This window comes from Pseudoliparis swirei, chromosome 23, assembly GCF_029220125.1.
Source record: "Pseudoliparis swirei isolate HS2019 ecotype Mariana Trench chromosome 23, NWPU_hadal_v1, whole genome shotgun sequence".
Lineage (NCBI taxonomy): Eukaryota > Metazoa > Chordata > Actinopteri > Perciformes > Liparidae > Pseudoliparis > Pseudoliparis swirei.
In genome coordinates, this window is record NC_079410.1 from 1,027,179 (window position 1) to 1,044,167 (window position 16,989).

At 54.2% G+C, this 16,989-nt stretch overlaps 1 protein-coding gene across 1 annotated transcript in view; it reads right to left on the reverse strand.

Moving 5' to 3' along the window:
* Positions 1–11,249: 11,249 nt before the first annotated feature.
* Positions 11,250–16,989, reverse strand: part of stx1b (syntaxin 1B) — a 26,459-nt gene continuing 20,719 nt past the window's right edge. Inside the window, exons 7-9 of the mRNA XM_056406342.1 lie at positions 15,555–15,692; positions 14,682–14,792; positions 11,250–11,778 (exon numbers count right to left, since the gene is read on the reverse strand). Of these exons, the coding sequence (XP_056262317.1) occupies positions 11,698–11,778; positions 14,682–14,792; positions 15,555–15,692 (330 nt within the window). The 3' untranslated portion in view covers positions 11,250–11,697. The remainder of the gene's footprint in view (positions 11,779–14,681; positions 14,793–15,554; positions 15,693–16,989) is intronic.

The window sequence follows — 16,989 nt, forward strand, 5'->3', positions numbered from 1 at the left end:
CACTAGACAGTCAACCTGATGGCCAACATCACTGTGACGACGCGTTCCTGTAGGTACATGCTGCACAACATCAGGAGAACACGGCCTCTTCTTACTCAGAAGGCGGCACAGGTTCTGGTCCAGGTTCTGGTCCAGGCTCTAATCCAGTTTCTAATCCAGGTTCTGGTCCAGGGTTTGTTCTCGGCTCTGGTCCAGGCACTGGTCCAGGCTCTAATCCAGGTTCTAATCAGGTTTCTGGTCCAGGTTCTGGTCCAGGTTTTGTTCTAGGCTCTGGTCCAGGCTCTGGTCATTTCACGCCTAGACTACTGGAACACCCTCCTGCAGCTCATCAAGAATGCTGCAGCTCGACTGGACTTCAGCCTGACTCCACCCACACTGCTTGAACGGACCGGTCCCGTCTACATCCAAGACCTGGTCTAACCTCACACCCAGGACATGGTCTAACCTCACACCCAGGACCTGGTCTAACCTCACACCCAGGACATGGTCTGACCTCACACCCAGGACATGGTCTAACCTCACACCCAGGACCTGGTCTAACCTCACACCCAGGACATGGTCTGACCTCACACCCAGGACATGGTCTAACCTCACACCCAGGACCTGGTCTAACCTCACACCCAGGACCTGGTCTAACCTCACACCCAGGACATGGTCTAACCTCACACCCAGGACATGGTCTAACCTCACACCCAGGACATGGTCTAACCTCACACCCAGGACATGGTCTGACCTCACACCCAGGACCTGGTCTAACCTCACACCAGGACCTGGTCTAACCTCACACCCAGGACATGGTCTGACCTCACACCCAGGACCTGGTCTAACCTCACACCCAGGACCTGGTCTAACCTCACACCCAAGACCTGGTCTAACCTCACACCCAGGACATGGTCTAACCTCACACCCAGGACCTGGTCTAACCTCACACCCAGGACCTGGTCTAACCTCACACCCAGGACATGGTCTAACCTCACACCCAGGACCTGGTCTAACCTCACACCAGGACCTGGTCTAACCTCACACCCAGGACATGGTCTGACCTCACACCCAGGACATGGTCTAACCTCACACCCAGGACCTGGTCTAACCTCACACCAGGACCTGGTCTAACCTCACACCCAGGACATGGTCTGACCTCACACCCAGGACCTGGTCTAACCTCACATCCAGGACCTGGTCTGACCTCACACCCAGGACCTGGTCTAACCTCACACCCAGGACATGGTCTAACCTCACACCCAGGACCTGGTCTAACCTCACACCCAGGACATGGTCTAACCTCACACCCAGGACCTGGTCTAACCTCACACCCAGGACATGGTCTAACCTCACACCCAGGACCTGGTCTAACCTCACACCCAGGACATGGTCTAACCTCACACCCAGGACCTGGTCTAACCTCACACCCAGGACATGGTCTAACCTCACACCCAGGACATGGTCTGACCTCACACCCAGGACCTGGTCTAACCTCACACCAGGACATGGTCTGACCTCACACCCAGGACATGGTCTAACCTCACACCCAGGACATGGTCTAACCTCACACCCAGGACCTGGTCTAACCTCACACCCAGGACATGGTCTAACCTCACACCCAGGACCTGGTCTAACCTCACACCCAGGACATGGTCTAACCTCACACCCAGGACCTGGTCTAACCTCACACCCAGGACATGGTCTAACCTCACACCCAGGACCTGGTCTAACCTCACACCCAGGACCTGGTCTAACCTCACACCAGGACCTGGTCTAACCTCACACCCAGGACATGGTCTGACCTCACACCCAGGACATGGTCTAACCTCACACCAGGACCTGGTCTAACCTCAGACCCAGGACATGGTCTAACCTCACACCCAGGACATGGTCTAACCTCACACCAGGACCTGGTCTAACCTCACACCCAGGACATGGTCTAACCTCACACCCAGGACCTGGTCTAACCTCACACCCAGGACATGGTCTAACCTCACACCAGGACCTGGTCTAACCTCACACCCAGGACATGGTCTAACCTCACACCCAGGACCTGGTCTAACCTCACACCCAGGACATGGTCTAACCTCACACCCAGGACCTGGTCTAACCTCACACCCAGGACATGGTCTAACCTCACACCCAGGACCTGGTCTAACCTCACACCCAGGACATGGTCTAACCTCACACCAGGACCTGGTCTAACCTCAGACCCAGGACATGGTCTAACCTCACACCCAGGACATGGTCTAACCTCACACCCAGGACCTGGTCTAACCTCACACCCAGGACATGGTCTGACCTCACACCCAGGACATGGTCTAACCTCACACCCAGGACCTGGTCTAACCTCACACCCAGGACCTGGTCTAACCTCACACCCAGGACATGGTCTAACCTCACACCCAGGACCTGGTCTAACCTCACACCCAGGACCTGGTCTAACCTCACACCCAGGACATGGTCTAACCTCACACCCAGGACCTGGTCTAACCTCACACCCAGGACATGGTCTAACCTCACACCCAGGACCTGGTCTAACCTCACACCCAGGACATGGTCTAACCTCACACCCAGGACATGGTCTGACCTCACACCCAGGACCTGGTCCACCATCACACCCAGGACATGGTCTAACCTCACACCCAGGACCTGGTCTAACCTCACACCAGGACATGGTCTAACCTCACACCCAGGACCTGGTCTAACCTCACACCAGGACCTGGTCTAACCTCACACCAGGACCTGGTCTAACCTCACACCCAGGACCTGGTCTAACCTCACACCCAGGACATGGTCTAACCTCACACCCAGGACATGGTCTAACCTCACACCCAGGACATGGTCTAACCTCACACCCAGGACATGGTCTGACCTCACACCCAGGACCTGGTCTAACCTCACACCCAGGACATGGTCTAACCTCACACCCAGGACCTGGTCTAACCTCACACCCAGGACCTGGTCTAACCTCACACCCAGGACCTGGTCTAACCTCACACCAGGACCTGGTCTAACCTCACACCCAGGACCTGGTCTAACCTCACACCCAGGACCTGGTCTAACCTCACACCAGGACCTGGTCTAACCTCAGACCCAGGACATGGTCTAACCTCACACCCAGGACATGGTCTAACCTCACACCCAGGACCTGGTCTAACCTCACACCCAGGACATGGTCTGACCTCACACCCAGGACATGGTCTAACCTCACACCCAGGACCTGGTCTAACCTCACACCAGGACCTGGTCTAACCTCACACCCAGGACATGGTCTGACCTCACACCCAGGACCTGGTCTGACCTCACACCCAGGACCTGGTCTAACCTCACACCAGGACCTGGTCTAACCTCAGACCCAGGACATGGTCTAACCTCACACCCAGGACATGGTCTAACCTCACACCCAGGACCTGGTCTAACCTCACACCCAGGACATGGTCTGACCTCACACCCAGGACATGGTCTAACCTCACACCAGGACATGGTCTAACCTCACACCAGGACCTGGTCTAACCTCACACCCAGGACCTGGTCTAACCTCACACCCAGGACCTGGTCTGACCTCACACCCAGGACATGGTCTAACCTCACACCCAGGACATGGTCTAACCTCACACCCAGGACATGGTCTGACCTCACACCCAGGACCTGGTCTAACCTCACATCCAGGACATGGTCTAACCTCACACCCAGGACCTGGTCTGACCTCACACCCAGGACATGGTCTAACCTCACACCCAGGACCTGGTCTAACCTCACACCCAGGACATGGTCTAACCTCACACCCAGGACATGGTCTGACCTCACACCCAGGACCTGGTCTAACCTCACATCCAGGACATGGTCTAACCTCACACCCAGGACCTGGTCTGACCTCACACCCAGGACCTGGTCTAACCTCACACTCAGCACGCTTTTAATCAGAACTGGTCTGGTTCTTAGAATCCAAGATGTTTCACAATAAAAGCCTTTTAGCAGCTCAGAGCTTTTATTGTTAAACTCTCCACAGGAAGTGAGACACAAGGAAGGAGACAGGAAACCAAAGCACACTGAACAATCCTTTCCTTTATTCATTTTTTTTTCTTCATTTCAATATGTCTGTCAGGGTTTTTTTAAAAAAGATTTTATTTTAAATTAAAATGTTTGACACACTTATAAAAGACAGCATCTGCATAGAGTTGTCATCTTAAAGATCCATGAAGAGGGAAAGTAGGGGATACTGGCACGTCACATGAACTAAACAGCCAACAGCAGTACGAGAGAGGGGGGGACAGATCGCTTTTACATTACGCTACACACACACGCATACGCACACGCATATGCACACGCACAGACACACACACACACACACACAGACAAAAGAAACAGGACACAAGTTGCATCTCCAGTCAAAGTTGCTCTGAAGTGGAACTCTGTCCTTCGTTATAGGTTTTATGAAACGTCCTTTAGGAACCAGGCGAGGGGTCTAGAGGACAAGGGGACAAGGGGACCGGAGCACCATAGGACAAGGGGACGAGAAGTTGTTTCAGGTTTTTTAACCAGTAACGTGTGCGCTTCTCCTAAGACATCTTAAGGTGACTGATATCAGCCCATTGACCTACAGCCCATTGGCCTACAACCCATTGACCTACAGCCCATTGACCTATAGCCAATTGACCTACAGCCCATTGGCCTACAACCCATTGACCTACAGCCCATTGACCTACAGCCCATTGACCTACAGCCAATTGACCTACAGCCCATTGGCCTACAGCCCATTGACCTATAGCCCATTGACCTACAGCCCATTGACCTATAGCCCATTGACCTATAGCCCATTAACCTACAGCCCATTGACCTACAGCCCATTGACCTATAGCCCATTGACCTACAGCCCATTGACCTATAGCCCATTGGCCTACAACCCATTGACCTACAGCCCATTGACCTATAGCCCATTGACCTATAGCCCATTAACCTACAGCCCATTGACCTATAGCCCATTGACCTACAGCCCATTGACCTACAGCCCATTGACCTACAGCCCATTGACCTATAGCCCATTGGCCTACAACCCATTGACCTACAGCCCATTGACCTATAGCCCATTGACCTATAGCCCATTAACCTACAGCCCATTGACCTACAGCCCATTGACCTATAGCCCATTGACCTACAGCCCATTGACCTATAGCCCATTGGCCTACAACCCATTGACCTACAGCCCATTGACCTATAGCCCATTGACATAGCCCATTGACCTACAGCCCATTGACCTACAGCCCATTGACCTATAGCCCATTGACCTACAGCCCATTGACCTATAGCCCATTGACCTACAGCCCATTGACCTACAGCCCATTGGCCTACAGCCCATTCACCTATAGCCCATTGACCTACAGCCCATTGACCTACAGCCCATTGACCTATAGCCCATTGACCTACAGCCCATTGACCTACAGCGCATTGACCTATATTCCATTGACCTATAGCCCATTTGCCTACAGCCCATTGACCTATATTCCATTGACCTACAGCCCATTGGCCTACAGCCCATTGACCTACAGCCCATTGACCTATAGCCCATTTGCCTACAGCCCATTGACCTATATTCCATTGACCTACAGCCCATTGACCTACAGCCCATTGACCTACAGCCCATTAAAATTCAAAAAAGCGATATCCATCATCTTTATCAACGGTGTTCCAATGTGCCGCCATCTTGGAGTTGCTAATGCTAACCGAAGGCTAGCATTAGCATTAGCAACTTCCTCGGGATCGAGCTACATCCTGACAGACGAGGGTGAGGGCTGAACTCTGGGGTGGCAGCTCGCTGTGGCCGAGAGACACTGAGTCTGGCAGAGAGAGAGAGAGTTAGGAGTTAGGGGTAATCTTTCCTAATATGGATGGAAGCACTTTCATCAGAGGAGCCAGTGGGCGGAGCCTCTGGGTTTGGAGGGGATGGAGGAGGCGTGGCCGTGGTTCCTCCGGATGGATTCTGAGCTCGTTCAAGACGTAAATGGGAAACACGGAAAAACAACAAGAGAAAAAACAACAACAACGACGTCTACAAAAACAATGTGAGTCTCTGTCTCTCTGCTGTCGTCTCTCAGCCACAGTGGGGGGGGGGGGGGGGTCACAGGGGCGGGACTAATGGACAGAGGTCGACTTGTCAACTTTGACGGGAACAGATATCTCAGTAGATTTATACATAGACATGCAAGTCATTTTTTCTCTCTGAAGTTATTTACAATAATTACATGACACAAAGAATCCAGTTTCAGTTTGACAAAATTGCGAGCATTCAATATTCAATATTACTACTATTATTTATGATAACATTATCCTCTTCTTTAAATCATTGCTATTATGGAATCGTCACAACCTCCTTTCGTTCGCTGGATCTCTTGAAGCCGTCCCCTCTTTTAATAGTCATCTATGGTAATAGTAATAATAATAATGATGATAATACAATATTATTTAAGTGTCTCTCGATGCGTGGGCGTGGCCTACGTTATAGCCCCTCCCCTGACTCCTCCCACCCTCCCCACCAGGGAAAACAACACTGATTCAAACCCGAATACTGTCTCGAACGACGGAGAGACAAAGAAATCATCATCAGAAACAACAATTAATATAGAGCTGCTCCTCGAAGCAAACAACAAACAAGTAAACAAACATTTCCGTTTCGTCATCGTCTTCCAGAGCGGAGCGCTCAGCAGGTTTTGGTTTTTGAAAATTCTTTCAGGAAGACAAAAATCATCGAAGAAGAGTTTGGTCGTCCGACAGCAGAGAACAAACACAATGAAATAAAAACATGGAGTGGAAGAGACTTTACACGTGTTGTTGTTGCAACGTTAGGACACCCTCGACCCACAGGAAGTCCTCTTTCAGACAGCATGTCCAGCTAACGGCTAACTAACGGCTAACGGTCAATCTTTGGAGTCTTGGCGTCAAAACAAAACTCTCTGGATGATTCCTGCTCACAAAAACTGTACACAGACAATAGAAGCATCGTGGCTACACGCACGCACACACACACACACACACACACACACACACTCACTAACACACAGTTATAGAAATGCAGTATGTTGATGTACGATTTATATATTTATCGATATTCTTGTCTATATAAGTGACTTCAGGCTGCCGTTCTGTTTCTCACTCAGGAAAATGCTCACTGGAGGTTTATGAAAGCATGTTAGCATTCTAGCGGACTAGCGGCTAGCTAGCTAAACAGCACCGGACGTTTTTTAGCCCTCAGTTGTTTTCCTTAATCTCAATAAAAGATATTTTATCACCTGCACAGCAGAAAATCGGTTGCAAATATGCACAAAAGTATTTTGTCATGAATTTATTTGTCTCACAACAAACAACCCAATGCTGACTTACAACAAAGCGTTAATAGCATTGTTAGCAGTGTTAGCATTGTAAGCTGCTTCACCGTGAGCAATTCTTTTTTTGCAATACACAAACTAAAGAAGAAGAAAATACGTTAGCTGGCTAGCTAGCTGGCGAAGCCTCTCAACCTGCCGGCGGCATCGACCCTGTGGAGCCAGACGGTCGACGAACCCGACGGAGAGACGATGACAACAGAAGCTAAAGCACCGCCGTCGTCTCCGCTAACGCCGCGAGGAAAAGCTCCTGGCTCGTCTTTATACCGGATGATCACACGTCAGATTTATTACGCAGACCACAAATTAACGTCTGAAAGGGGGTTGGGGGGGCAGTTGTTTTTATAGTTATGTAGCTTTTGATGTTTTCTTATTACATATTGTTATCATTAGTGACATCAGTGTAAACTTGACTCGCGTTGTGCTCTTTGATATTAGCGGCAGAACATGGGGGGGGGGGGGGGCATGAAACGCTTTGGTTTGACTAGTAATAAGTAATCATAACAGTGATCATGGCGTCCTGTAAATATGTCGGTTATCTTGTGTCTTCCCGTCAACAATATTCAAAAAGAATAAAACCCAAAGTGGAATTCATCAACTCAACAAACCTTTGTAGGGAAAAGTTCCCTTACAAATACAACAGGAAGACAACCGGTGTGTGTGTGTGTGTGTGTGTGTTTGAAAAGTTTAGCTTTTCAACGAGTTCACCTCAACCGGCTCCGCCAACAAAACACCTTTAAAGTTCCAACGACGTTACGAACAAAAACACACGCGTTCCACTTTTTAGATTTAAAACTAGGTGAGACTGCAGGAACGAGCTTGTTAGCTAACGTGCTAACAACGACAGGTCCGATGAGCGTAAAGTGCACGACGTGGAGGGCAGGTCGGGTGGGTACAAAAAACACCATCATGCAAACTCCACAACGCTTTTGCATGCCTTTTTTATTATTATTATTATTATTATTGTTATTATTATTATTACTATCATCATCATCATCACCACACACAACGGGATGGGTCTCTGGGGAAGGGAAGGCTCCCGATCCTCAAAGTCATTTTTTTTTGCACAACCAAACAACATAAACAGGAAGAGGGAAGACAAAAGGACACGGGGTCGAATACTCGGACATCTTGTTTCATAAACCAAAACGTTTGACGGGTTTGGTTCTGGCCCGGCGTCCCGCGGGGCGGTGGCTGATGACGGAGGAACGTTTACAGGAGGACACACCGAGCAAAGGAACATCGGGTCAACGGGCGGCCGGAGCTTCAAGCCGTGAATCGACCACCAGAACTGGACTAAAGATCATGTGACGCTGTGAAGTAACCGGTGATGAACGAAGCCCTGTGATTGGTGCAGGAAATAATGTATTGAGCAGTTTCCTCAAATGTCCAAAATGAGTCCAAAGACACCTGGAAACGTCAGTAAAGGAAGTTCAACAGGTGAAACATGACGTGGTGTTCAACGCGTGGCCTCGCAGGACGAAGCCGTCAGACAGAGAACGAGTGCTGAAGGATTTAAATCGACCGACGAGTCGTTTGAACTCACATCTGTTGGCTGGAGGGTGTCGGCTCTGCTTTGGTGAACACACAAGTTAAGTTTTGGTTTTATGATGTCAAAGAATAAATAAAAACTCTACTCTTCTCCAAACCTGGAACTCGTTCTTTATTCGTCTAGCGACTAATACGGCATCACAGACATCTACGGCTAACGGTGCTAACTACTTAACTGCCAAGAAAATACACAACAGAGCAGCGACCTGCGACGCCAGAAGTACCGTTAGCTAGGAAGCTAACGTTGTCTCGTGTTGGACAGAATGGGAGCCAACAACGTTAGCCTCTTTCCGTCGGTAGAGGTGTAACGTGGAAGTAAAGAAGCGGATGACGTGAGTCAACTTCCACTCAGCAACTCCACGTTGGGTTCTGGATCTCGACGCGGTGAGCAAGCTAGCTAACACTTTTTCTACTAAAATAAAACTTAGCTACAACAAACTTTATTGCTTTGACAGCGAGTGTCGCGTGACGGGTCTCAGGGTTCGAGGCGTTTGGCCTCAACGGAGACCGACTCCGCGTCACAGCCTGAAGACGACCTCCCTCCCAGACCGACGTGGAGCTGCAGTCACAATACTGTGCAGTAACCCCCCCCCCCCCCCCCCCCCCCCCGCGTGTCCGGCCGGGGACGACAGGCACATCTTGTGTCACTTCTCAACACGGAACCACGTTAACGGAACAAAACATGCTAGTACGACAAACGTGACACCGGCGCGCGTCGCCCCCGTGTCGAGGTCCACGTCGCTCAGCTAGCCTCACGCTAGCAACGCTTCATTGGTGTAACAGAAGAAGCCCAGTGAAGTCTTCCTGTGCAGACGTACAGCTAACAGCTAATGCTAACGCTATCGGACATACAGGAAATACATCGCTACATATTTGAGAAAAAGGCCAATCGGAAGCAGAATGCTAACGTGGCGCGTTGCCCCAGAACCGGATAGGATGAAAGTTTCAACTTGGTCAAAATAATGTGGACGACGTTCCTCAACACCGGCCCGGACTCACGGGGAGTGTCTTTAATATCAAAATAAAAAGACCAGACAACTTGAGATCAATCTCCAACGAGCAGCTACACCATCTACATGTGACACGAGCTAACGCTACGGCATGCTAACCCAGTCGACATTGGCGTGATATGTGATGCGGGGGGGGGGGGGGGGGGTTCCCGTGTGGTCATGCATGCGCCGCGTGGTGAATGTATGTGAACGTGTGTGTGTCAGGAGCCACCAGTCGGCTCCGCCTTTCCTGTTCGGCAGCACCTGTGTAACCCAAACGAGCCGACGGGCCAACGCATCAAACCAAAGGGACGAAACAGGAAGTCAGGCGACACTAAACAGCAGAACAACGAGCAGCACGCGCCCCCAGGAAGGAAAGGAAAGAAATGAAAGAAATGCAACCATGGCGACGCTCCGTCACCGGCTCGCCAGCATCCGGCCGGCGGTTTGTTTCATGAACTCATGAAGTTGAGTTTCATCTCTTCTGCTTTACTTTTTAATGTGTTCTCTTCATTTTTTTGAATCTTCCAGAAGAACAGCTGAGACGACGAGAAGCCCGATTCTCATTGGCTATCGCGGGCGAGGGAGGCGGGACAAGTTGTCTTGCTCTCATCTAAACTGCATAGATTGACCCCGCCTCCTCCCAGCTCTTTGAACCCGCCCCCCTCAGCCCCCTTCCCCACGGTTCACCTGTCAGTCCAATTCAGCAGAAAACCAGAGGCCCCTCCCCCCTCCCCCTGCTCTTTGGTTGGATAGAGATGACCCCCACCCCCCCCACACACACACACATTGTGTTTCCTCAACCAATCGGCTGGCTGAACACAGCTCAGGTGGTTGTGGAAGCTGTGTGGCCGGTCGGGCTTTTCTAACTGAACAGGCCGCCTGAGGCGAATGGCAGCAGGAAGTGACCAATGAGAGGCGGTCTTCTAGCGCAGTGCATTCTGGGACGTTCTCACGGAGCCCGACAGGAGGCGGGCGGGATGGCGAGATCGGCGAGCACTTTGGTTCCCGTAGGCCCCCCCAACCCGTAGGCCCCCACAACCCGTAGGCCCCCCAACCCGTAGGCCCCCCCAACCCGTAGGCCCCCCCAACCCGTAGGCCCCCAACCTGTAGGCCCCCAACCCGTAGGCCCCCACAACCCGTGGGCCCCCAACCCGTAGGCCCCCCAACCCGTAGGCCCCCAACCTGTAGGCCCCCAACCCGTAGGCCCCCAACCCGTAGGCCCCCAACCTGTAGGCCCCCCAACCCGTAGGCCGCCCAACCTGTAGGCCCCCCAACCCGTAGGCCCCCCAACCTGTAGGCCCCCCCAACCCGGCCGTCGGCACCGTCTTCGGAGACTCACGAAAAAACTAAAGGAATTGTTAAAAAAAGAAGAAAATGAAGGCCAAATAAACCAGCTCAGGTGGTCTACAGGTGGTCTACAGGTGGTCTACAGGTGGTCTACAGGTGTTCCTCCTGACAGGTAGCGAGGTGTTGCGTCATATGTTCAGCACATCTGTAGTAAATAGGTTTATTTGTTCTTCTTTTAATACGTGATGTATTTAGGTCGGCTATAGTGTGATGGCGTCTTTGTTGTTTTTTTGTCTTTGTCTTTCGGACCCCACTGCGTCTCCTCTCTCTGTGATTGGGCTTCTAGCTCCTAGCTTCTAGCTTCTAGCTCCTAGCTGATTGGTTATCTGTCTTGCATTTGTGTTTCAAGTCTTTTGTGTCGTCGTCGTCGTGTTTCGTTTCTATGCTGGCGGTCGGACGGTCGTCGGTGTCGGTTTCCATGGCGGCGGGCGGGGGGGCGGAGCCTCTTAGAAGCCCAGCGTGCCGCCGATGGTTGAGGCCAGCACCACGCCCAGGATGACACAGCAGATGATGATCATGATCTTCTTCTGCAGGGACACAGGAGATACACGGTTGGCGGACTACAGGTCTGAATCTGGGGCTCGGGACTCAAGACTCGGGACTCGGGACTCGGGACTCGGGACTCAAGACTCGGGGCTCGGGACTCGGGGCTCGGGGCTCGGGACTCAAGACTCGGGGCTCGGGACTCAAGACTCAAGACTCGAGACTCGAGACTCGGGGCTCGGGACTCGAGACTCGAGACTCGGGACTCAAGACTCGGGGCTCGGGACTCAAGACTCAAGACTCGAGACTCGAGACTCGGGACTCGGGACTCGGGGCTCGGGACTCAAGACTCGGGGCTCGGGACTCAAGACTCGGGACTCAAGACTCGGGACTCGGGGCTCGGGACTCAAGACTCGGGGCTCGGGACTCTGGACTCGGGGCTCGGGACTCAAGACTCGAGACTCGGGACTCAAGACTCGGGGCACGGGACTCAAGACTCAAGACTCGGGACTCGGGACTCAGGGCTCGGGACTCAAGACTCGGGGCTCGGGACTCAAGACTCGGGACTCAAGACTCGGGACTCGGGACTCGGGACTCAAGACTCGGGGCTCGGGACTCTGGACTCGGGGCTCGGGACTCGAGACTCGGGACTCAAGACTCGGGGCTCGGGACTCAAGATTCAAGACTCGAGACTCGAGACTCGGGACTCGGGACTCAGGGCTCGGGGCTCGGGACTCAAGACTCGGGGCTCGGGACTCGGGACTCAAGACTCGGGGCTCGGGGCTCAAGACTCGGGACTCGGGACTCGGGACTCAAGACTCGGGGCTCGGGACTCGGGGCTCGGGACTCTGGACTCGGGGCTCGGGACTCGAGACTCGGGACTCAAGACTCGGGGCTCGGGACTCAAGACTCAAGACTCGGGACTCGGGACTCGGGACTCGGGACTCGGGACTCAGGGCTCGGGACTCAAGACTCGGGGCTCGGGACTCAAGACTCGGGACTCAAGACTCGGGACTCGGGGCTCGGGACTCAAGACTCGGGGCTCGGGACTCGGGACTCAAGACTCGGGACTCGGGGCTCGGGGCTCAAGACTCGGGACTCAAGACTCGGGACTCAAGACTCGGGGCTCGGGACTCAAGACTCGGGACTCAGGACTCAAGACTCGGGACTCAAGACTCGGGGCTCGGGACTCGGGACTCGGAGCTCGGGACTCAAGACTCGGGACTCGGAGCTCGGGGTTCAAGACTCGGGACTCGGGACTCGGGACTCAAGACTCAGGGCTCAAGACTCGGGACTCAAGACTCGGGACTCAAGACTCGAGGCTCAAGACTCGGGGCTCGGGACTCAAGACTCGGGACTCGGGGCTCGGGACTCGGGACTCGGGGCTCGGGACTCGAGACTCGAGACTCGGGACTCAAGACTCGGGGCTCGGGACTCAAGACTCGGGGCTCGGGACTCGGGACTCGGGACTCAAGACTCGGGACTCAGGGCTCGGGACTCAAGACTCGGGGCTCGGGACTCAAGACTCGGGACTCAAGACTCGGGACTCGGGACTCAAGACTCGGGACTCGGGGCTCGGGACTCGGGGCTCGGGACTCGGGACTCAAGACTCGGGGCTCGGGGCTCAAGACTCGGGACTCAAGACTCGGGGCTCAGGACTCGGAGCTCGGGGTTCAAGACTCGGGACTCAAGACTCGGGACTCGGGACTCAAGACTCAGGGCTCAAGACTCGGGGCTCGGGACTCAAGACTCGGGCTCGGGACTCAGGACTCGGGACTCGGAGCTCGGGGTTCAAGACTCGGGACTCAAGACTCGGGACTCAAGACTCGGGACTCAAGACTCAGGGCTCAAGACTCGGGACTCAAGACTCGGGGCTCGGGACTCGGGACTTGGGACTCGGGACTCAAGACTCGGGACTCGGGGCTCAAGACTCGGGCTCAAGACTCGGGACTCAAGACTCGGGACTCAAGACTCTGGACTCGGGACTCAAGACTCGGGACTCGGGGCTCAAGACTCGGGACTCAAGACTCGGGACTCGGGACTCAAGACTCGAGGCTCAAGACTCGGGGCTCGGGACTCAAGACTCGGGGCTCAAGACTCGGGGCTCGGGACTCGGAGCTCGGGACTCAAGACTCGGGACTCAAGACTCGGGGCTCGGGACTCGGAGCTCGGGACTCAAGACTCGGGACTCAGGACTCGGAGCTCGGGGTTCAAGACTCGGGACTCAAGACTCGGGACTCGGGACTCAAGACTCAGGGCTCAAGACTCGGGGCTCGGGACTCAAGACTCGGGCTCGGGACTCAGGACTCGGGACTCGGAGCTCGGGGTTCAAGACTCGGGACTCAAGACTCGGGACTCAAGACTCAGGGCTTAAGACTCGGGACTCAAGACTCGGGGCTCAAGACTCGGGGCTCGGGACTCGGAGCTCGGGACTCAAGACTCGGGACTCAAGACTCGGGGCTCGGGACTCGGAGCTCGGGACTCAAGACTCGGGACTCAGGACTCGGAGCTCGGGGTTCAAGACTCGGGACTCAAGACTCGGGACTCGGGACTCAAGACTCAGGGCTCAAGACTCGGGGCTCGGGACTCAAGACTCGGGCTCGGGACTCAGGACTCGGGACTCGGAGCTCGGGGTTCAAGACTCGGGACTCAAGACTCGGGACTCAAGACTCAGGGCTCAAGACTCGGGACTCAAGACTCGGGGCTCGGGACTCGGGACTTGGGACTCGGGACTCAAGACTCGGGACTCGGGGCTCAAGACTCGGGCTCAAGACTCGGGACTCAAGACTCGGGACTCAAGACTCTGGACTCGGGACTCAAGACTCGGGACTCGGGGCTCAAGACTCGGGACTCAAGACTCGGGACTCGGGACTCAAGACTCGAGGCTCAAGACTCGGGGCTCGGGACTCAAGACTCGGGGCTCAAGACTCGGGACTCGGGGCCGTACCTTGCGGGCTTGGCTCTGGTACTTCACGGCCTTCTTGGTGTCGGACACGGCTCGCTCCACATAGTCGACGGAGTGCTCCACGTTGTACTCGATTCTGTCGATCATCTCCCCCTGAAACACACGGCGGTGGCTCAGTCCGGACCGCGGACCTGGCGCCCCACTCACCCGGCGCCCCACTCACCTGGCACCCCACTCACCTGGCGCCCCACTCACCTGGCGCCCCAATCACCTGGCACCCCAATCACCTGGCGCCCCACTCACCTGGCGCCCCACTCACCTGGCGCCCCAATCACCTGGCGCCCCACTCACCTGGCGCCCCACTCACCTGGCCCCCCAATCACATGGCGCCCCACTCACCTGGCGCCCCAATCACCTGGCGCCCCACTCACCTGGCGCCCCAATCACCTGGCGCCCCAATCACCTGGCGCCCCTCTCACATGGCGCCCCAATCACATGGCGCCCCACTCACCTGGTGCCCCACTCACCTGGCGCCCCACTCACCTGGCGCCCCAATCACCTGGCCCCCCAATCACCTGGCGCCCCACTCACCTGGCCCCCCACTCACCTGGCGCCCCAATCACCTGGCGCCCCAATCACCTGGCGCCCCACTCACCTGGCGCCCCAATCACCTGGCGCCCCAATCACCTGGCGCCCCACTCACCTGGCGCCCCACTCACCTGGCGCCCCAATCACCTGGTGCCCCCCAATCACCTGGTGCCCCCCAATCACCTGGTGCCCCACTCACATGGCGCCCCAATCACATGGCGCCCCACTCACCTGGCGCCCCACTCACCTGGCCCCCCACTCACCTGGCGCCCCACTCACCTGGCGCCCCACTCACCTGGCGCCCCACTCACCTGGCGCCCCACTCACCTGGCTCTCCACCAGCATCGCCATGTCCACGAACATGTCATGCAGCTCGCGGATGCTGTTCTCCAGCTTGATGATCTCGGTGTGCCGGGTCTCGATCTCGTTCAGGGCCTGCTTGGTCATCTGAGAGTCCATCTTGATCTGCAGGAGAGGATCTCTGTTCACAACATCATTTCACTCTGATTGCTTTACAAATTAAAGGAACATCTAGAAATAATAAATATATATATATAGAAAGAAATGCAGATCCAAAAGTATGATAGATGAAACACGTTAGTTAAACATTATGTAAACTTGATGTCAGATGCTTGTCATACTCACCACATTTTTTAATATTCCCGGTTATTTCCAATCGTTCTTTGCTGTTTCTTTCAATCACACTCCATTTAAATATTTAAATAGTCGAGAAGGAGGATATTAAACTGCTCTCCATGGTCACAACATGTCTTTTGTTGTTAGTGGACGTTAGCAGGCGACTTAGCTAGCTTGAGGCGAAGGGACCGCTAAGGCTCAGCTCCTGTAACCAGTGTTGTATTAAAGCAGGGATTCCCAAAGTATGGGGGTGCGCGAGCTGCCTCTAGGGGGTGTGCGAGAGGAAAAATGTAATGGTGGTCTAATGGTGTAATAATTAATATTAAACATTCTCAGGGCTCTCAAGTGTCATTTCGGCTCACGCACTCCCGCTACACATCGTATTTCTTACGCTGAAAAAAACTCTCGGCTATTTAATGTTTGAATGCAGGGGTGCTCAATACGTCGATCGTGGTCGCCGCAGAGCTCCGACGCCGGTCTGCACGCATCGGGACGGAGCAAAGAAAAAGTCACTAGCACCCCTCCCCCCCCCCCCCCTCCGTCAACAACTCTTCTCGGCTCGATGCCGGCGCGCGTAACGCTCAGCCGTGATGCGCGCACAGGTGAGCACACTCTCACTAGCACCCCCCCCCCCCCCGTCAACAACTCTTGCATTCTGTTGCGTTTTTTTTTTACGGTGTGGGGGATTGGGGGTGCGTGAACCCGGTCGGGATGTAGAAGGGGGTGCGTGGTCTAAAAAGTTTGGGAACCCCTGTATTAAAGCATGGTGGGACGAGCAATCATGTGTTGAAGCTGCATTCTCTCTCCTGACCACCAGGGGGCGACTCCTCTGGTTGTATAGAAGTCTATGCTTCATGTGTTGAAGCTGCATTCTCTCTCCTGGCCACCAGGGGGCGACTCCTTTGGTTGTATAGAAGTCTCTGCTTCATGTGTTAAAGCTGCATTCTCTCTCCTGGCCACCAGGGGGCGACTCCTTTGGTTGTATAGAAGTCTATGCTTCATGTGTTGAAGCTGCATTCTCTCTCCTGACCACCAGGGGGCGACTCCTCTGGTTGTATAGAAGTCTATGCTTCATGTGTTGAAGCTGCATTCTCTCTCCTGGCCACCAGGGGGCGACTCCTTTGGT